This window comes from Apodemus sylvaticus, chromosome 10, assembly GCF_947179515.1.
Source record: "Apodemus sylvaticus chromosome 10, mApoSyl1.1, whole genome shotgun sequence".
Lineage (NCBI taxonomy): Eukaryota > Metazoa > Chordata > Mammalia > Rodentia > Muridae > Apodemus > Apodemus sylvaticus.
Window position 1 is genome coordinate 26,037,756 of NC_067481.1, and position 19,366 is coordinate 26,057,121.

Consider the following 19,366-nt stretch of genomic DNA (forward strand, 5'->3'; position numbering starts at 1 on the left):
ACTGGGCATAGTTCCACATGCTTCAGAGGACTGAACAACGGCTGGCTTCAAGCTCAGACTAACATGGCCTTGACCCCTCAAGGCCATTTCCTTATTCACCCTGCCTCTCAGTTACACCTGAAATAGATGGCACATTTTGGACCAGCAAAGGTATCAGGTTTTCTGGGAAGGGACAGAGCCACCCTACCCCCACATACTCTGGGACATGACAATCTGTGCCAGAAGCACAGTCAGCGGGCAAGAGGGAAGAGGGACAGCTGAAGCCCACAGAGGCTCCTCCTTGAGAGCCGTTCCCTACCAGGTCAGCCCGTGGCAATCAGGAAGTGTGGGTGCAGCAAGTCTCTAGGGACAGAGATGCAGATTAGGTGGAAACAGCTATGCAGTCACTGGCTGGCAGTTATAAAACAAAGCCAAGTTGGGGCTGCTCCCCTGACCCTTAAACACCTTCACCCCACTATGTTCAGTTGCTAAAATAATTCAGAATTGCGTTATGAGAAAGATCTAGAATTCATCCAAATGGATGAGCACCAGCTAACAAGTTTGGTGCCTGAGAAATGGTAGCACCAGCAGGATCTGGGTATGATGGAAGGCTCTTCTGTGGCCTCAGAGATGATGTGGGTCAGTTGTCTACTCCACCTTTTCAGACGCCATAGTCTTACACACCACAGTCTTACATACCTGCTCTCTGGGCTCCCTTCAAAACCTCAGCATGGATTTAGCCTCCCAAGAGGGAGAGATGCAGTGGGCAGCACCTGGCAGGCCTCTGGAGGCACGGCCATGAAGTGGCACCAGGAGCTACTCTGACAGCCAGAGCCTCAAGGGCCTTTTAAGTGATTGAGTATCCCTGGGCATCTGCAGAGGTGGGGACTGTGGGAAGCTGGTCCTGGCCCAGGCCAGAGGATAGCTGCGGCAGATCCTCAACTGTCCAGGACTAAAGACGCTGTGGCACCGCTCCCAGTCTGGGAAGGAATAAGGAGTCACTCCACATTCAACCCTGATCCACTCGGGATCAAGGACAATGGCAGGCCACAGACTGCTCCCCAAGACTCAGGGAGGGCCTCCTGTCACAGCCCCCAGAGCCCGTATTAAAGGAGAATTCTAGTTCCCCAGTCTTCAAAAGGAAAAGCATGTGAGACATAGTATTAGTATCTGTAAGGACAGGCGACTAGGGAAGATGGCTTTTAAGGAAGGAAAGTAAGGATTTGGAGAGTACTTGAAATAACCCAGACAAGAACTCCTCTGACCTCTGTGGGCACCCGGCACACACACGGTGTACAGATATAAACGTAGGCACAGTTAGGTTTTTTAAAAAGATTTATTTTATGTATATGAGCACACTGTAGCTGTTTTCAGACACACTAGAAGAGAGTATCAGACCATTACAGATGGTTGGGAGCCACCATGTGGTTGCTGGGATTTGAACTCAGGACCTCTGGAAGAGCAGTCAGTGCTCTTAACCACTGAGCCACTGTCCCGTAGGCAGTTTTACACATGAAATAAATCTTTTAAAAAAGTCAATAAAACGTATTGCATTTTTATCACGAAGCGGCTTCCCTATTCTTTCCACAGCCCAGCACACCTGAAGGGTGGGGCAGCAACCTCTGAGCCCACCAGGACCCACCCGTGGGTAACTTTCTGAAGAAGTTCTATTTTGAGAATTAAAGCCTCAGAGAATCAAATCTGAGACCTTATCTGGAACTCACACTTCTCTGCTGTTCCCTGAATGGTGAGGGCTAAAGGAGCTGGCATCTGTGTCCGGTACAGTGCTTGGCACAAGCCTCAGCAGGTGCCATGCACAAGGCTTCCTGACTGCTCTGCCATGGCATAAGCACTGAGGCGGGGGCTGGGACAGTGGGCGAGCAGGGGCACGACGGTCCCCATCCGCTCTGTCTTGTGCCGGGACAACTGAGGGAGATGTTCCTATCGGGTCCCTGGTTGGAACAACTGAAGACAGTGATCAGTGAAACCGAGGACAATGGGCAGCCTCACTCTGGAATGGAATTTCTCTGTATCATCAAGAGGCCTGTCCCCAAGGAGGTCATTGTGAATGAGAGCCAAGTCACACAAGGCCACTCCCGCACTCCAAATTCTTTTAGATCTCTGCCAGACAACCAGACAGACAACGGGGCAGAGTGTGTCTATGGGCAGAGCTGGGTGAAACATGCCGGCTAGGAATCTGGAGCAGGGTCAGGAGGATGTGGCTTCCCATTAGCTGACGCAGCACGGTCTCCCTCGTGTTGCTGTTTCACATACTGATCCAACAGGGAAGTCAGCTGGACAGGCTGGTGCTGAAGCAGGGAGCAGGTCTGCGCCGTGAGGTGAGTAAGCCCTCCGACCAGCTCCCCCTGCAGCCGGTCCAGGCTGGGCAGCTTGGCGTAGTCTAGGAGTCCCTGCCTGCTGAGGATGGTGTTGTCCACGCAGCCACCTGCAAGAGCATAGGGTCAGCAGGTTCCCTGCAAACGCCCTCCTTGAGAAGCATCGTCCAAACCCAAGAGTCTGCCCCAGTGCCTTCTCCCCTCACACTTGGCCTTAAATTCAGGGTCACACGTGTGCCTCCACCCACTGTTGGGAATGCACCCCCTCTCCTCTCTCTCCTTGAACATACAAATAAACATCCATCAGACTCTAAAACTCCATAACATCAGTGTCTCCTAAACCTCTCTGAAGAAAAGATCTTGGGGTGAAGAGATAGAGCTGGCATCTAAATAACACAGATGCACAATGGGGACGGTGGGTGGGGGTGCGGCCTGCACACACTGCGGTGTGTCTGTCACTGCTCCACTGTCCACTTACAGGCCAGGATGATGGAGCACTCCATGCTCTGTGTGGTTAGCCATGAGACAGTGGGGAAAGAAAACCATGGAGTGTGTGCTGAGGGTATTAAATACAGGTTCCTACAAAGTCTGAATTTTCAGGGGTCACAGGTAGCCTTTGCTGCAGAATGAACTCCAACACACACTGGTCACAGAATTATTTATCTGAGAGGCTTCTTTATCATTTTTATTTACCTTTTGGAGGGCATGCACATGCCACTTCCAGTAACACAGCACAGGTGCTGAGTGGCACAGCCAGTCCCCAGCAAGCACGCCGACCCAGGCCTTACATGCCGGGCTTGGCACCACCCAACCTACTTCAGCCCAGCCCGACCCGGAGGGACAGCCCACTCACCCAGCAGCGGCAGGAAGGGAACGCTCTTTAAGATCCGCACCATTTCCTTCACCTTGGGTTCTTCACTGACCAGCAGCAGATTGTGTCCAACAAAAAGGGGTAGCAGGTTTTGGTATTTGGAATCTTCTATAAAAGGCTTCAAGACCTGGGCTCACAGGAAAGAATTTACTGGGGGACGAGATGAGGGAAAGCCACATACCTTAGTCACAGGCTGTGCCACGGTGAGTGCAACCCAAGAGCGGCCTCCTCAGCCCTGCCCACAGCTCAGGCTCTAGGGCAGCTTGTCTGGGCTGCCTAGGGCACAGGCAGGAAGGATCCCGTGGGAGGCCCATTCAGCGGACATGAGAGACAGGCCTGAGAGCCAGGGCCACCCTACCTGGCTGGGGAAGACTTTTATGAAGATCTTGTGTTTCCATAGCTGGTGCCTCAGGAGAAGTTTGTCCTCCGCACTCAGGGCCACGTTCTGGCACACAGCTATCATTCGGTTGTCCCGAAAAGCTGCTACTATATCTTGACGCAGGAGCCGGATGAGGCCTGACTCCTGCAGCGAGAAGGAATGGCTGAGGACATCTGAAGTTGGTCTGGTACCCTCCCATTTCCCACACGGGCACCAGGATGGTCAGTGAGGCCAGAATGTGTAACAATGTGGGTAGAGGGGCAGGGCCTGACTCCTACAGCATGGAACACCCCACCATAACTGTTCCACTTCCCCTAGAGGCCTGCAGGTTTCAGAGCGGAATCTGCAAACCCAAGAGCACTGCCATTCTCCAGACACCTTGCCAGGCAGCCTGTGTTACCATATTTAGCAAAAATTACTTCATTATATGCTATAGTAATACAGGCCTGTAAAATTAATGATAGCTACTCGGGAGGCTGAGGCAGGAAAAATCAAAAGTTCAAGGCCAAGGCCTGCTTGAGCTACAGAGTAAAAAAAAAAAAAAATGATAAAAGTTAAAGACTTGGGATAGACTTGGCCACAGACCACTTGTCCAGGATGTGGTTCAATGCCGAGTACCACACACACAAAGTTACTTCAATTGTCAATCTCATACTGTGCCAATGGTGAATTGTTTTACCAATTTAAAATATAGGCTGGGGGACTGGAAGACGGCTCCGAGGGCAAAGGGCACTTGGCATCAAACCTGGAGGAAATGAGTTTGGTCCCCAGAACCCAGGCTTAGCAGGAAGTGCCTTTACCTCTTCAGCCGAGGATTCCATTTTCTTTTTTCTTTTTTAAAAAATGTATTATGTGTATGAGTATTTGCCGGCATGCATGTGTGCGGCCCATGTATGCAGTGACCGAGAAGACCAGAAGAGGGCACTCCAGACAGTTCTGAGCTGGCATGTGGGTGTTTAGGATCCAGCCTGGGTCCTTTGGAAGAACAACTGCTGAGCTATTTCTCCAGACCCTTGCCTTTTTTTTGAGGCAGGGTCTCCTTATAGTCCTAGATGGTCTGGAACTAAGTATGTAGACAAGGCTATCCTGGAACTCATAAGCAATCTTCTTGCTATAGCCTTCTGAGTTATAGTTGAATGCTGTTCTGAATTATAGTTGTGTGCTGCTCTGCCCAGGTTTTTCTTTGTTTTTGTTTTCAAACCAGCTTGTCAAATAATGCAAACCTGCCTGTACAGCCAAGGATGGCCCTGAACAACGGTCCTCAGCTCCCACCTGCTAGCGCTAACATTACAGGCTTGTGACACCACACCTAGCTTCTTCCTGTTCCTTTCAAAAGACAGAAGCTTCTAGCATCCATCCCTCAGGGAAACCGTGGAAGCTTCTGGCTCCTTTAAAACAGGAAAGAAAAGGGTGTGGTAACTCACACCTGTAATCTCAGCATCCAGGAGGCTAAGGTGAAATCACTTGAACTCAGGAATTGAGAAGAGGACGGCTACGACTCCCAGTCTCAAAAAAAAAAAAAAAAAAAAAAAAAGGCAGGAGTGAAATTCCGCCCACAAACTTGTAAAGCTTCCAGATGCTTTTTTTGGAGACAAGTAAAAACTACAGAAAATGCAGATTGCGACGTCAACACAGAACCAAGTGTGTATTTTACTATCAAGGATCTAGGATGGGTGAGATTCAGAGAGTCAAAGTGCCTGCTGTGGGAGCCTGACGCCCGATCTCCACCCCACCCAGGACTCACGGGAGAAAGCCTTGATGTGCTTCCACACATCTGCAATCACAGCTCCTGCAGCGAGACAGAAAAACCCACCAGAACCTGTGGGCCCGTGGGGATCATGCAGTGTGGCAGAAACAAGAGACTTGACAAGGTGTTAAGAGAGAAATGAATCCTGAAAGTCTTCCTCTGTCCTCCATCACTAGCAGTGGCAAGTGTGTATATACATTCATACTCTCTTTCTCTCTCTCTCTCTCTCACACTCACACACACACACACACACACACACACACACACACACTCACTCATTCTCTCTCTCTCTGAACCTTGGGCTCGCAGTGGGAAGGTGAACTGCTGATCTGAGTGACCCAGGGCTTGGAGTGCAGCCTCACCAGCCCCGCACTGAGTACCACGCCCTGGGCCGCCTTACCTCCTTGGGGGGCTTGGGAGGAGGTGGGAGGCATCTGGGGTTGATGGCAGGTTTGGGAGGAATATACTTAGTCACAGCCATCAGCTTCTGCCGCTGGAAGTGCATGACTCGCCAGTGGCGCGTCACCGCCTTGGAGCCATGGCGCACAGTCTGGAGGGTGGGCAGCCAAGCTACAAGGGGAGATGGCAGCGTAAGACATGGCCCTTGGAGGACCTCGCTTATCTCCAACTGACACAGAGAACCCCTCCACCTCCACAGAGAAAGGCATGGTTAACAGAGCTAGACGTGGCACAAAAAACATTCTCTCTCCTTTTAGTGCGTGACCTTAGCAGAGGCTCAATACCTTAAGACACTCCTTTGTCCAGGTTTTGTTACTGTCGCTTTTGATTGTTTTTAGACAGGATCTCATCTAGCCCAAGTTGCCTTGAACTCCCTGCCCACTCCGCCTGTGTGCTGCCTTTAGGACTGCAGATGTATGTCACTATGCCTGCTTTAAGCATGTTAGGGGTAAATACGGGGCTCCAAGGACGCTGGCATGCACTCTGCCCAGTGGCCCGCAGACCCGGCCCTCGACAGGCCCTCCTATGCACAGTCCTAGCATTTTAACAGATATATATATATATTTTTTTTACAAGTTAAAGTATTTTAAAAGTACAAAGGAAACAGAGAGTACTATCCGGAATAGTGTGTACTGCAGTTCACTCAGGAGGTTAAGGCAGAACTGCCATTAGTAAGACCCTAGTACAGGATACAAGATCACCTCAAAAAGCAAAGAAAATGCCCAAATTAACAAACAAATAAAGCATACGGGGAGAGGATTGAGAAAAACGTTTCCTTAAATGGCCAAATAATGAATATTTTAAGGTGGGGGTTCACATAGTCTGTCACTCCACTCTGCTAAAAGCAACCATAAACGCCTAGGCGTGGCTGGAGCTGGAGAGATGGCTCTGTGGTTCACTCCTCAATATCCACACTCACAAGCACCTGTCACTCCAGTTCCAGAGGAGCTAAAGCCCTCTTCTGACACCTGCAGGCACCGGGCAGAAATGTAGTATACGTTATATATGCAATCCAAACACAAATTAATAATAACAATAACCTAGGTATGGTGAAATATGCATATAACTAACCACTCAACAGAGGCAGGAGGACTGCCCCAGGTTTAAGGCCAGACTGGTCTACACATTGAGTTCTATACCAGCCAGTGCCACACTGTGGGAGAGTGTTCTTTAAAATGAAGGAACAAGCTAGGTATGGCGGTGCACACCGTCACTCTTACTGCCTTGCAGACAGAGGCAGGTGTATCTATCACTGCGAGTTCCAGGCTGGCTGGGGAGGCACAGGGAGACGAGTCTCGAGATAAACAAGATGTACAAAAAAATCAACCAACCAACCAGAAACCAGCGCGGCCACAAACTATGCAAAGCAATGAGACTGTGCTCCAGTAAAACTTCAGTCGTAAATAGTCATCCCGGCTGGGACTGCAACGAAGAGGTACAGAACCGGTCTACCTGCCCAGCATAAGGTTCCATCCCTAGCAGCAAGAGAAGCAGAGCAAATGAAAGAAAGAAGCAATCACCACCAGGACCAGCCCTGCCGCAGCACGCCAGTCCTCGCTCTAAGCAGCAGTTCTCGAGCACAAACACCACCAAGCTACCACCATCAGCTTCTGGGAACGCATATGCTTCCCTGCCTGCCCTAGGCCTATGAAATCCGAGACTCAGTAGGGGGGAGTCCAGCAAGTTGTATTTTAATACATTCTTCCCGTGATAATGATGGCTTCATCCCACAGCTCTGAGGCTCCTATGACTTGAAGCAAGAAGGGGGTAAAAACACAACATCCTCACAATTCTCCCAAAGGAGTCTTTCTCCAGGTCAGATACGGTGGTGAACACCTGTAATCTGAGTTCAACGTCAACCTCACTAATGTGAGACCCTGACTCAAAATGCAAAATTAAGGGCCTGAGAGATGACTCCCCCCGGACAATAAATGCACTTACCACCAACCCTGATGGCCTTCCTGGGACCCCCCTCCTCCATGGAGGAGAAGAGAAAAGAGGCATGCAAGCTGCCCTCTGACATTTTTGTGCCCAATGGCACAATCTTGGTGACAGGAAAAGCCTCCTCTGCACCAAGGAAATACTCCAAAGCTTCGAGTCAAGGCGACTTTCAGCCCTAACATAAACACCAACAGGATAGTTTTGCAGGGAGAGGATCTTTTAGAAGACTCCAAGTAATATGGAGAGGATAGCCTGGTTGAGAGATTTTATGGTTAAGGGTCACAAGGCCCTAAACTATACTAAAGTCACTCTGTAACTTCTTAGTGTTATTCTTGCCCGGGCACTTAACTGGTCCAAACTTCAGTGTGCTTATCTGTAAAGGGGTGAATAATGCCTCCTTCCTGGGGCTGCAGAGATAGATGGCTTGGCAGTTAACAGCACTGACTGCTCTTCCAGAGGTTCCGAGTTCAGTTCCCAGCAACCACATGGTGGCTCACAACCATCTGTAATGGAGTCTGAAGACAGCTATCATGTTACCCATGTAGTCCTATACATAAAGTTAATACTTCTTTAAAAGCACAAAAATAATGCCTTCCTCCAAACCTCCCAAGGTGCCTTTGCTTTGAAGCAATGAGCACAATCCTACAGTATGGTGTCAAATTTGCTCATTAAATGCCTGATGCAAATTGCTCATTAAATGCCTAATGCCTATCAACACCATGCCACTTACTAGCTGAGATGGACACACTTTAACATCAGATGAGACAAGTGCATAAGCAAACGAAGAACCTGCTTTATAGAGAGAGGTAGTTGAGAGAAGACTCGAGTCTCTGGGCTAAGACCTTAAGAAGGAATACATAAAATTTCTAGCAAGGACTCTCCAGAACTGGACGAAGGGTTAGAAAAATCCAAAGCGGGGTCCTGGGGTGTAGGAATAAACACTGTTTTTTGGTGGCAGCCTTGCTGTGACTCCCAGTTTGGGGGAGGGGCTGTGGAAGAGATGTCGCCGGCAGGTAAGGACCCAGTCAAATCAGAGATCCTGCGAGTGGCAGGATCCTGAGAGCTGTCGACGGTCAGAGATTACGGGGAGGGTCAGAAGGAAAGGAGGGAGGCGAGGGCTGGAGAGCACAGCCTGCGTGCAGGGAGGCCCTGGGCCGCTCCTTACCCGCCCGGGGCGGGAGACCTCCACGAAGCATCCCGACCACCGCCGCAGCCATAGCTACAGGAAGTTCCCGTAAGGCCCGCGAGGGGACGGAAGTAGCTAAGGATTGTGGGGCAGCAGAGAAAAACCCAGGGCCGGAAACGGTGGGCGTGCCGCCGGATGAGGCCGCTACCCGCATGCGTAGATCTGGGCTTGTGGAGCCCGCCCTCACTCCCCCAGTTCCGTCAGACCTGGCGTCCAGTCTCCTAGCAACGACGCGCGCCTTCAAGGAACGGTTCTTTCTCATCCTCCTGGTCCTTTCAGTTTAAGGCCAGTAAAGCCACGCCACACACCTGACTCCAGATCCTTCGCTCCCATTTATTCCTAACTTCCACCGCACCCCCAGCAATTCTCAGAACCCCCTGTCCTTGTCTCCTCAGTCTCCCCCCAAACCTGGGTTCAACTATCCCAGCCGTCTAAGCTGCTCTGCTTCTCTTCGTCCATCTGCCTCAAGCAGTCGCTGTTCATTTTAGATCATGCCAGGAGACGAACAGGAAGGTGAGTTGACAGAACAGTTGGACAACAGTGAGGTCGGGTCTCCAAAAAAAATGAACTCGGGTGACAAAAGGCTCATCTTTCCCCAGCTAAGAAGGCTGCCCAGAGAAGCGAGGAAGGTGTCCACATTACTGAAGCCCTTATCACCAAGCGGAACTTGACCTTCCCTGAAGATGAAGACCTGTCAGAAAAGTTGTGAGTGGACGGGAAGGAAACGGGCAATAGAAAACGGACACACTGATGTTCAGGTCCCTGAGCTATACTGACTTTCTAACTCATGTTTGTATCTTTAGTTGCTCCACGCGCCAATCAGCATTACTTTCCAATTGGATTTTACTTCTTGAAGATTTTTTTTTTCATACATCCTCAGCTGCCTTGAAGGTCACTACTTCTTAGCAAACCCCAAAATTCTCTGCCCAGTTCCCAGTCTGGCCTCCCCACCCTGTTGTTGCCCCATTGATTGTTGTAAATGATAAATCTAATTACTCCTTGGTGGAAACTTCCTCAGCAACCTAGTACAGCTAGAGTAAACCAATCTTATTTACAGCTACATTCTACAAGTGTGCAGTTTCTCATACCATGTTCTTTTTATTATGTATACAATACATTCCGACCTCCATGCCAGAAGAGGGCACCAGATCCCATTAAAGATCGTTACGAGCCACCATGTGGTTGCTGGGAATTGAACTCAGGACCTCTGGAAGAGCAGCCAGTGCTCTGAACCTCGGAGCCATCTCTCCAGCCCTCATGCCATGGTCTTGCCCCTTGTTAGAGCAGCGTGACATCACCTGAGAGCTTTGGCTTGTTAGAAATGAAACTCTTCCCCCCAGGGATATAGCTCACCTGACACATTGCTAAGAACCACATAAAACTGTCTGAGGTGTAATCCTGGTACTCAAGAGGTCGTGGCAGGAAGATCTGAAGTTCAAGATCACCATCCCCCCTCAGCTACATAGAAAGTCTGAGGCCACCCAGGGCTGCATGAAGCTCTTTGCCTTTATGAGAAAGAAAAAAGGATACCCATCTCATAACCTACTCAATTAGAATCTGCATCTTCCACTACCCAGAGGATTCACAGTTCCTTTTGAACACTGAGTTCAAGGCAGGCTGAGTTAGCACGTGCATGCACTGTTTGTCCTGCTTGAAATGCATTGTCCCTCCCCCCTTCCTCTCTCACTGCCCATGCATTGGTCATCTTTTCTAGGAAGCCCCTGATCCCCCAGGCTGGAGTTGGCACATAGCCCACGTACCTACCTTTGTTTCTTGTACCTGCCTCTGGCATCCACCTGTCATAGATGTCTTGTTGGTTTCCCTAATAATGATGGCTGAGGACCTACGTCATTTGTTTGGAGGACACTCAGTAAATTTGGAAATAATGGGTGTAAGGATAGAACAAGCGATCTTCCTTCCATAATCATTTAAAAGGGAGAAAGGGTCTGCCAGGAGACACGAGATTATTTCTGCATTTCTCCTCACCCCAGCCTTGCCTCCACCGTCCAAGGAAAGCCTCTCTTGTTCTGAATCTCCAGGAAGCATCGACAGCCATCTCCTGGCTATCTGGAGGGCCCCTGGCAACTTGTGCTTTGCTCCTCAGAGCCACCACTGGAGAGCAAGGTGTCTGAGAGCAGCCAGTCTCACGACTAGACTAGTGCCACGAAGCTGTCCTTGCAACCTCAAAGTCACTCATTCCTGTTCCTTTCCTTGAGACATGTCTCCTCTTCCCTCCCTCCCATCTTTTTCTGAAAGCCACAGGTGTGAACCCTGCCTCCTCTCCTCCAGGTTTCACACTCTGGATGAATTGGAGACTGTCCGCCTGGATGGGGAAGGGATTACTTGTATTGGGAATTTAGAGAGCCTCCGGAATATTCACAGCCTCTACCTGCAATCGGTAAAGTCTGCTCCCTCCTGCCTTGTGCTTCCTGTCCTTCCCCTGATCTGAACCTAGTCTGTCTAATCTGAAGGCAGCTGAACAGCTCCTTTTTGTTTGTTTCTCTGGTGTTTTGGCCAGAAGAACATTCCCAAATGATCAGGAATCCTCCTGAATTGAAACACTGATTTCTGGCTGGGTGGTGGTGGCACACACCTTTAACTCCAGCACTTGGGAGGCAGAGGCAGACAGATCTCTATGAGTTTGAGGAACTCAGTCTGTTTTACAGCATGAGTTCCAGGGCAGTCAGGGCTACACAGAGAAACCTTGTCTCGAAAACACAAAGCAAAACAAGCAAGCAAAAAGACTGATTTCCTACTCCACCTTAGCAAGAGCTCCTGATTGTGCTCTAGAATCACTATTGTTCAGACACTATTGTCTTGATCTAGTTCCAGACCTTCTAGACTGTAGAAGGTCCTCTCAGGCCCAAGCCTGCTCCCATTTGGGGGTGGTGGCACACACCTTTAACCCCAGTACTTGAGCACTGAGGTTGAAGCAGAAGACTCACAAGATCGAGGCTACCTAGGTTACGTAGAAAGTTCCGGTTTGCCACACACAACTCTGTCTTAAAAATAAATATGTGTAGTGGTGCATGGTTTTGGTCCCATCACTTGGGAAGCAGAGGTAGGCAAATCTATGAGTTGAGGCTAGCCTGTTCTACAACTTCCAGGCCAGCCGATGCCAAATTAAGTGACGAAGTCTATAAGCAAGCAAACAAGCAAACAAACAAAAGACTGGCAAGGTGGCTCAGTACATAAAAGGGCTGGCTTCCAAGCCTGGTAAATTGAGTTCAGTCTGCAACTTTTCCATTTCCCTAGTGGCCCCTCGGTTTCCTCTTGAGTCTCCAGTCCCTCTTTGGTCAACTTATTGAACTAACCCCAAGTTTACACATTGACCATTGACCAGAGAAAACAAATCATCTCTCTCCAAGAAAATGGCATCCAGCTACTTAGTCAGGCTGTAATGGCTGCAGCTGAGCATAGACACGGTCTTAGACCTTCACCCCCTTCAGAAGACTTCCCACACAGCTGCCTTACCTCGGTCCCCACCCTGGTTCCCTCCTGCAGAATAAGATCCAGCGCATCGAGAACTTGGCTTGCATCACATCCCTGCGGTACGTGGCACCGAGGCAGGGAGGGAGGAAGGAGGGGGTGGTGGGTGGCGAGAAACTGGCTACACCCCTAGAACTGGCTTGCGGCTCTCAAAGCCTGGTTCTGCTTCCCTCACCCCACAAGGCTTTGAGTCCCCTCTTGTCATCCAGCTGCCTACACAGGGAGCCCTCCTCCCTTTTCCCTCCTCCTAGCAGTCCTGGAGCTCAGCCTTGTCTCTGTCCCTCCCTCCTTGCTTGCAGCTTCCTGTCTCTGGCAGGAAACCAAATCAAGCATGTGGAAAACCTCCTTGACCTCCAGTACCTCCAGTTTCTGGACCTTTCTGAGAACCTGATAGAAACACTGAAGCTAGGTAGGGACAGCCTGGTCCGTGTAGTGTGTCCTGGGTGGGGTCCACCCTCTTGGCGCCAAGCTCTGTGTGATCTTTGCTATAGCCCCTGACGCTTGTCTCTTTTGGGGGGGGGGCAGAGCAGGCATGAGACCACCCCCCATTCTTTCTGCTGTACAGATGAGCTCCCCCAGAGCCTTCTCATTCTCAACCTGTGTGGAAATCCCTGCACCAACAAGGATGGCTACAGGTGAGGAGGGCTGAGGGTGAGCAGTGTCACCTGTACTCTAGCGGCCACTTTCAGCCTGCAAGCCATCGTGACTGAGTCTGCCACCTTCCAGTCCCATATCCAGCACCTCACAGGAGCCAGCCTGCTGCTCTTTGAGGCTGACCCTAGGCGCATCCCCAGAAGCCATTCCCATCCAGGGATGGGCACTAAGGCACACATCACTGTCCCCCCCCAGGTCCCACACCAGGGGTGCCCTCATGCGTAGCCTCTGCTCCTTCTGCCTCACAGGAAGCTGGTGATCGGAGCCCTGCCACTGCTCTTGGACCTGGACAAGCAGCCTATACTGGAGCGGTGGACCTCAGATGAGGAGGACAAATCCTCAGATGATGAAGAGGAGTTTCCAGAGCTCAATGGCCCCTTCTGCGCAGAGCGAGGTGACCATTTCCACAGCTTGCAGTTTCCCCAGGCACACTCTGCCCCAGGAGAGGGGGGCGGACCACACTGACACTGTCCTGGGCAGCGCAGCTACTGCTGTGGAGTGACCGCGGCAGCTCCGTGGTCTCCTCCACTCCAGGCCCTTCATGTTTCCAGAGTGCCACTCAGGAGGGTGGCATGTGTGTCACCCTCCCAGCATGGGGCATAGTCCCTGGGGGTTACATGCTCAGCCTCGGGGCCACCTGCTCCCCACGATAAAGTGAGTGAGGGCCAATGATCCACCTCTGTCCGGAGTCACGGCAGGATCGAACTAGGGCACGCCAGGAACTCATCCCTTCCAGCCCCAGCCACACACTCCTTTTACTGGGGATGGCAGGAGGTTTCCCAGGGGTATCCCTGAGCCTAAGGCCCCCCTGCTGAGCCCAGGGCTACAACTCTTCTCCCCCAGGATTCTTCAAGGACCTGGAGCAGGAGCTGCATCAGCACCAGGAACGCAGGCAGCAGGCAGTCCTGACAGAGCACTTGTCAAGGATGGAGACACAGCCTGTCCTCACGGACCTGCCCCTGCTGCCTGCTGTGCCCATGGCTGGGGACTGCAGCCCTGCTGTCACCGAACAGCCTGGGAAGGAGTCAGCCCCTAAAGCCTCCTCCTCAACCCAGATTGCCTCTTCTACCAAGAAACAGGTTCCCAGGAACCAGAAAAGCTCTGTCCAGGCAAGGAAGGGGGCTCTAGCAGCCACAACCTCCAAGACCTCTCTGGCTGCAGCCCCCAGCACGACCAAAACTACAAGCAAAAGAAGCACAAAGTGATGCATGGCCTCTATGCACACGCCTCCTTCTCAGGCCCTCCCCCAATAAAGTGTCTCTGGGCTTCAAAGGCTTTTCATGTTACATGGGGCAAGTCAAGGAATCAAACCACAGTCACTCAAAGCAGCTTAACCTTTTAGGGGTGACCGAAAGGGCTGGCATCTCTCTGGGTCCCCAGATGGCTTGATGGTCCGCAAGTGGGCAAGAAGCAGGAGCACCTTGCTGTCTCCCGGTGAGATAGCTTTGTGGCTCTGTAAAGATAGTGCCTCACTGTATAACCCTGGCTGGCCTGGAACTCACTATGCGGACCAGGCTAGCCTGGAACTCACAAATATCCAGTTGCCTCTGCCTCCTGAGTAATTATTTTAAAGACATGCCACCATGCAGTCCAAGCTAAGGACTAAACCTTGGGATCCTGATTGTCTCCAAATAGAAGCCAGCTACCTAATGAGGGGTCTTCATGAAAACATGACCACCACCACCACCACCACCACGCACAGTCAGGTCCCATCGCACGCAACATTAGGTTTTATGGCTCGGCACCACAGGTTTAGCAACCAGCCACCTGGGAGCTGCCCTTTGCCCTGGCTCAGCTCTTCTCAATAGATGTGAGACCCAGTTCACTGAATAAGGAAAGAAAACATTTATTAAACCACTGGGAACCTGGATGAGCGGTGTGAAGGGGTGGCTGTGACTCACCCGCACCACCCAGCTCAGGGCCCCCAGCCCCGGAGCTCCTGCACGCTTAGGCATAGGCCTGCTGTTCCTTCTCCACAAAGGCCTGGAAGAGGCTGCCCAGCCCCTGGGGAGGTGGGGTCTGTTCCCCAGTAAGCAGTCCTCTGAGAGCCGCCAGGCCTTCCTGCTCCAGACTCTGCTGCTTTTTTCGGAGTCGTGCCTGCTCCTGTTAGAAAATTCAGAGGTGAAGAACGTGGACCCTCTTCCCCCAGGCAGGAGGAACCCAAGACTAGCTGAAGGTCCCACCTCTCCCAGATCTACAGCCTCCTCAGTCCCAGGCCCTTTGCTGTTCCAGCAGATCCAGAAGGTGTTTCCCACCTGCCCTCAGCACAGTCCCCAGGGTTACCTGCTCATCCTCCATCAGCCGCAGGGCTGCCTGGTGTCCACGGTAGAGTGAGTGTCGACGGTCCACCTGAGTCTGGAATCTGGGGACGATCCGAACAGGGTCCTGGGCTCCAAAAGTGGGGGACAATACCTGGGGGGCCTGGGACACCCCCACTTCAAAGATGAAAGGTTTGAATACCGACCTAATAAGACATAGGTTGAAGGACTTGAAATCATAACAGGGGACATGCGCTGTCACGTCCCTGACTAGTATGTCCTCTTCACCCCTCACCTGGATGGGTCTGGTGTGGCAGTGAGGAAGTGGACACAGGGCTTTGTGGGATCCTGGGGCAGGACCGACACCATGCTGGCTGTGGTGCGGAAGCCTCCGGAGTCCATGCAGATGCCACTCTCCTTGTTCCTGAGGATGTCCATCATCACCTCTGCTGTGATGCTCCCTGCCAAGGGCGAGGTGGGGAGGGCTCAGCAAGCAGGTGTGAGAGAGACCCCAGCTGGGTTGCCACGGCCCTCCCACCCACCACTCACAGACCTTGTTGCCGCTGGAGCATCTCACACCCTGCCCGGAAGCGGGCCTTGGCAGCCTCCATGCGCACAGGCTGCTGGGTCAGGGAAAAGACCTTTGCAAAGTCAAAGATGCCCTGCCCAGTCCACCAACCCTGAGCCTTGGCATGGCTGCGGAGCTCCGGGTGTTCTGCTGAGATGTCCGTGCCAATGCTCAGCTGGTTGGAAATATTTCGGGCACCTCCTGTGTAAGAAGAGGAACTTGTTTATTATGGGGCACCAACTATGTGCTAAGTAGGTCCTGCGTGATGTACTTAGACGACAGTTTAAACAAGTACAACCTGCTCTCAAGGGGCCTATGGTAATGAGGAGACTGACAAATCAATCAGAACTAAATCATAAGGACAGATGTGGCAGCAAAGTGGTAGCTGCTTGCATAAGACCTCGGAATCACACAGAGAGATCAAGGAAGGCTTCCCAGAGGAAGGGGCAGGCTCAAGCACGGGAGCATTTGGCTAGGTGAAGGAGAAAGAGTTCATAAGAGTCTCCCAGGGCAGCCCTCCCGGGCCCTCCATGACCCACCAGCTCTCCCACTGCCCAAGGCTGACAGGAAGAACAAAAGTGGTAGCATCCAGAAATAGAGGGTAGTACCTGGGGAGGTCCAGGCTCCCTCTTGGAGGCAGGCTCTATGCTAGACTCCTACCCTGGATCCGCTGAGCAGCCCACAGCCTCCCAGCTGTCTCCAGCACCCACGCCTCTGTCCGATCAGCCAGCAGAAAGGTGTTGTGATAGCAGAACGGCTCAGGATCCTCCCGGCAGCTGCCCCCCTGCCCATAGCGGTCCAGCAAGCCTGCAATCACGTGCACAGCCTCCTGGGCGGTACTGCTCCGTTCCAAAGCCAGCCTGATAGAAAGGTCAGTGCACAGAAGGGATGCACACAGGTTATGTGGGCTTGATGAGAAACCCATGTAACACAGCAAACCCAGCAGCGATGATGGTATTAAACAGTCACGCAGGCCAGGCCTGTGATTCCACTGAAGGGGTGGAAGCAGAAAGATCAGAAGTTCGTCTCTAGACTCAGCTACATACTACATGATTTTCTTATCTTAAAACAAACAGAATACTGAAACAAAAATACCAAAGCAAAATGAAAAATCAGTCGGAGTAGTGGTATACACTTTTAACCCCAGCACTTGGGAGGCTGGCAGATCTCTCTAAATTTGAGGCTAGCCTGGGTCTACATAGTAAATTCTAAGTCAGTCGGGGTTATGCAGTGAGACCCTGTCTCAAAACATAAAATAAAACAAAAACAAACAAACCTGAAGAAACAGTAATAAGCTATATGATTGCCAAGCTTTGAACTGAGAATTCCACGGAAAGGTCTGGAACACTCTCTCCAAGGAAGAACCTCTCCTCAGGTCGGGCTGCCCTGCATTTATCAGTTTTCATAAATCCCAACTATGTATTATTTCAATTAACAAAAGTAGTTCTGAGCTATGTGGGGTGGCACACAGGCAGGAGGACCTCTGTGAGTTCAAGGCCAGCCTGGTCTACAAAGCAAGTTCCTGGACAGCCAAGGCTACACTGAGAAACCCTGTCTCAAAACAAACAAAAGAAGTACTGGAAAAAAAAAATGAAAGCACTCTAGGCCAAGGGAGGTCCTTTATCAGACTAGGAAGATGTAAGACTGTAGCCTCCTTAGAAAGGCCACAGGGCAAGGCCAACAGAGACAAGCCCGCAGGGCACTGAGGAGCAGGTTTGTACCTGAGGAGATCCATACCCAGCAGGGCTTCCCCGTGCCCCACGGGCTCTTTGGTCCACACTGCTTCGTTGCCAATGCAGACACCAAGCTCATTGGCACCCATCTCGGCCCCCCACAGCCAAGAAGGGCGGCTCAGAATCACAGCATGTGTCTTCCACACCTGCTCCACCTCGATGTAGGTGCACTGGAGGCAAAGAAGAAAGAGAGGGGGCTTGGAGAGGTGGCTCAGCGGGTAAGAGCACTGATTGCTCATCCGAAGGTTCTGCGTTCAAATCCCAGCAACCACGTGGTGGCTCATAACCATCCACAAAGAGATCTGACTCCCTTTTCTGGTGTGTCTGAAGATAGCTACAGTGTACTTATATATAATAAATAAATCTTTAAAAAAAAAGAATGAATGAATGAAAGAAAGAGAGGAAGACTTCATTGGAGGGAAAAAAAAAAAAAACAGAACTCACATTGCTCGGACACCTTGTCAGCCACTTTAAATGGTCCCGAGAAAGGTCTTACTCTCAGCTCACACATGAGTAGCCTGAGTTAGCAGAAGCTAACTCGACTCAAAGTCCAGGTTGGTGGACTTGAAGTCCAGACTCTTTCTGCTTCATCTGCTCCCATCCCAGGGGCAAGAAAAAGAAGGTCTGGGAATAATGTCTACACCTTCCAGCTTCTTCTAAGTTCCAACCCACCTGAAGCCGGCTCCCAGGGATGTGAGTGCCTGCCGGTATAAACACAACCTCCTGCACCTCATCTCGGGGCCGGTCTGAGTTCTTTGCAAAGATTACAGCTGGGATGGCGGAGGCTGGGGGCACAGACACAAAGCAGTCGCAGGAACAAGGGGCATCGGGGCTCGATGACGCCATCTGCGAAGAAGTGGGGATGTTCACGTGCCTCAAACCTCTCCACAATCTTGGCCACCGGTGGGGCCTAGGACACTCCCTCCCCACGTGTGCACTCTGAGAAGACAGGGTCAAAAGCCGGACACTGGGACATACAGCAAAGTGCACACACTCAAAGCGTGGTGTGCACTAACAGTGCACTTGGCTTGGAGTCAAGAGACAGAGCAAACTCTGCAAGTTAAGAGCGGCTGCTTTGGAGTCCTTAGCCCTTCCAGGGCTAAAGATAGTTTCTACCGCTGGCTCCAAGAAGCCCACGCTTCTGCGCATGCCCACATTCACGCTCCTCTTCCGTCCACCCCTTTCCAAGTCCTCAGTGCCTCCGTCTCTCACCCTCTCTGCCTCCAAGACCCTCAGACTCGGTTCCGGGCGCTGCTTCCTCCTCTTCAGGTCAGATCTGTTCCTCTGGACCCAGGTTCTCAGGTGACCTGGAAGGCCTTTGTCCCCGGGGGCGGGGCCGGCACAGAATGCCTGCAATGCCACAGTCTTCCACGAGGGTGCGCACTAGCTAGCACCACTTCTTAGAGCGGAGAGGCCTTTCAAATCCAGTTTAAGTGTCCTGGGCTTTCCCTTCAGGTTTATCAGATAGAGTCATTCTATTGGGGTGGGTCTGAAGGAGAAAAGCCTGAGTGAAAAGAGAGAATTCACAAAATAATCCATCACTGCTCGGGGTTCTGGAGATTAAGGAAAAACTTTCACTACCCACTACCTGCTTCCTGGCTTGAATTTCTTTTTCTTCCTTCCTTCCTTTTCTTTTCTTTTCTTTTTTTCGGTTTTTTGGAGACAGGGTTTCTCTGTATAGCCCTGGCTGTCCTGAAACTCACTCTGTAGACCAGGCTGGCCTCGAACTTATAAATCCACCTGCCTCTGTCTCCCAGAGTGCTGGG

At 51.4% G+C, this 19,366-nt stretch overlaps 3 protein-coding genes across 5 annotated transcripts; 1 reads left to right on the top strand and 2 right to left on the bottom strand.

Annotated features, from left to right (window-relative positions):
- Nucleotides 1-1,296: 1,296 nt before the first annotated feature.
- Mrpl10 (mitochondrial ribosomal protein L10) lies at nucleotides 1,297-8,977 on the bottom strand. Of its 2 annotated transcripts, XM_052194304.1 has the most exons (5): nucleotides 8,878-8,977; nucleotides 5,713-5,882; nucleotides 3,545-3,709; nucleotides 3,169-3,313; nucleotides 1,297-2,425 (listed from the first exon to the last, which is right to left on the bottom strand). In XM_052194304.1, exons 1-5 carry the CDS (start codon nucleotides 8,927-8,929, stop codon nucleotides 2,169-2,171), a joined length of 789 nt encoding a protein of 262 aa, XP_052050264.1. In that variant the 5' UTR covers nucleotides 8,930-8,977; the 3' UTR covers nucleotides 1,297-2,168. The 2 variants fall into 2 exon arrangements, with proteins under 2 accessions (XP_052050264.1, XP_052050265.1); XM_052194305.1 differs by lacking the exon at nucleotides 5,713-5,882 and having other exon boundaries at nucleotides 8,878-8,948.
- Nucleotides 8,978-9,045: 68 nt separating this feature from the next.
- Nucleotides 9,046-14,290, top strand: Lrrc46 (leucine rich repeat containing 46). The gene is made up of 8 exons (XM_052194303.1): nucleotides 9,046-9,411; nucleotides 9,498-9,603; nucleotides 11,188-11,296; nucleotides 12,403-12,449; nucleotides 12,687-12,796; nucleotides 12,953-13,022; nucleotides 13,290-13,435; nucleotides 13,885-14,290. The coding sequence occupies exons 1-8, from the start codon at nucleotides 9,390-9,392 to the stop codon at nucleotides 14,244-14,246; spliced, it is 972 nt and encodes a 323-aa protein (XP_052050263.1). The 5' UTR covers nucleotides 9,046-9,389; the 3' UTR covers nucleotides 14,247-14,290.
- A 572-nt stretch (nucleotides 14,291-14,862) lies between these two features.
- Nucleotides 14,863-18,935, bottom strand: Scrn2 (secernin 2). Of its 2 annotated transcripts, XM_052196978.1 has the most exons (8): nucleotides 18,813-18,935; nucleotides 18,273-18,446; nucleotides 17,589-17,770; nucleotides 16,528-16,727; nucleotides 15,853-16,068; nucleotides 15,595-15,760; nucleotides 15,325-15,505; nucleotides 14,863-15,144 (listed from the first exon to the last, which is right to left on the bottom strand). In XM_052196978.1, exons 2-8 carry the CDS (start codon nucleotides 18,444-18,446, stop codon nucleotides 14,989-14,991), a joined length of 1,275 nt encoding a protein of 424 aa, XP_052052938.1. In that variant the 5' UTR covers nucleotides 18,813-18,935; the 3' UTR covers nucleotides 14,863-14,988. The 2 variants fall into 2 exon arrangements, with proteins under 2 accessions (XP_052052938.1, XP_052052939.1); XM_052196979.1 differs by lacking the exons at nucleotides 14,863-15,144; nucleotides 15,325-15,505; nucleotides 15,595-15,760 and having other exon boundaries at nucleotides 15,982-16,068; nucleotides 16,476-16,727.
- Nucleotides 18,936-19,366: the final 431 nt, after the last annotated feature.

Excerpts from the sequence above, each read along its gene's own strand:
- Scrn2 (XM_052196978.1), bottom strand. The coding sequence starts at position 18,446 with ATGGCGTCATCGAGCCCCGATGCCCCTTGTTCCTGCGACTGCTTTGTG. Across the intron at positions 16,728-17,588 it reads CTGGGTATGGATCTCCTCAG|GCTGGCTTTGGAACGGAGCA; the intron begins GTACAAACCTGC and ends CCTTTCTATCAG. Across the intron at positions 15,145-15,324 it reads GGCTGATGGAGGATGAGCAG|GAGCAGGCACGACTCCGAAA; the intron begins GTAACCCTGGGG and ends ATTTTCTAACAG.
- Mrpl10 (XM_052194304.1), bottom strand. The coding sequence starts at position 8,929 with ATGGCTGCGGCGGTGGTCGGGATGCTTCGTGGAGGTCTCCCGCCCCGG. Across the intron at positions 5,883-8,877 it reads AGGTCTCCCGCCCCGGGCGG|CTTGGCTGCCCACCCTCCAG; the intron begins GTAAGGAGCGGC and ends CTCCCCTTGTAG. Across the intron at positions 3,314-3,544 it reads TAAAAGTCTTCCCCAGCCAG|GTCTTGAAGCCTTTTATAGA; the intron begins GTAGGGTGGCCC and ends CTGTGAGCCCAG.
- Lrrc46 (XM_052194303.1), top strand. The coding sequence starts at position 9,390 with ATGCCAGGAGACGAACAGGAAG. Across the intron at positions 12,450-12,686 it reads GCTTGCATCACATCCCTGCG|CTTCCTGTCTCTGGCAGGAA; the intron begins GTACGTGGCACC and ends CCTTGCTTGCAG. Across the intron at positions 13,436-13,884 it reads CCCCTTCTGCGCAGAGCGAG|GATTCTTCAAGGACCTGGAG; the intron begins GTGACCATTTCC and ends CTTCTCCCCCAG.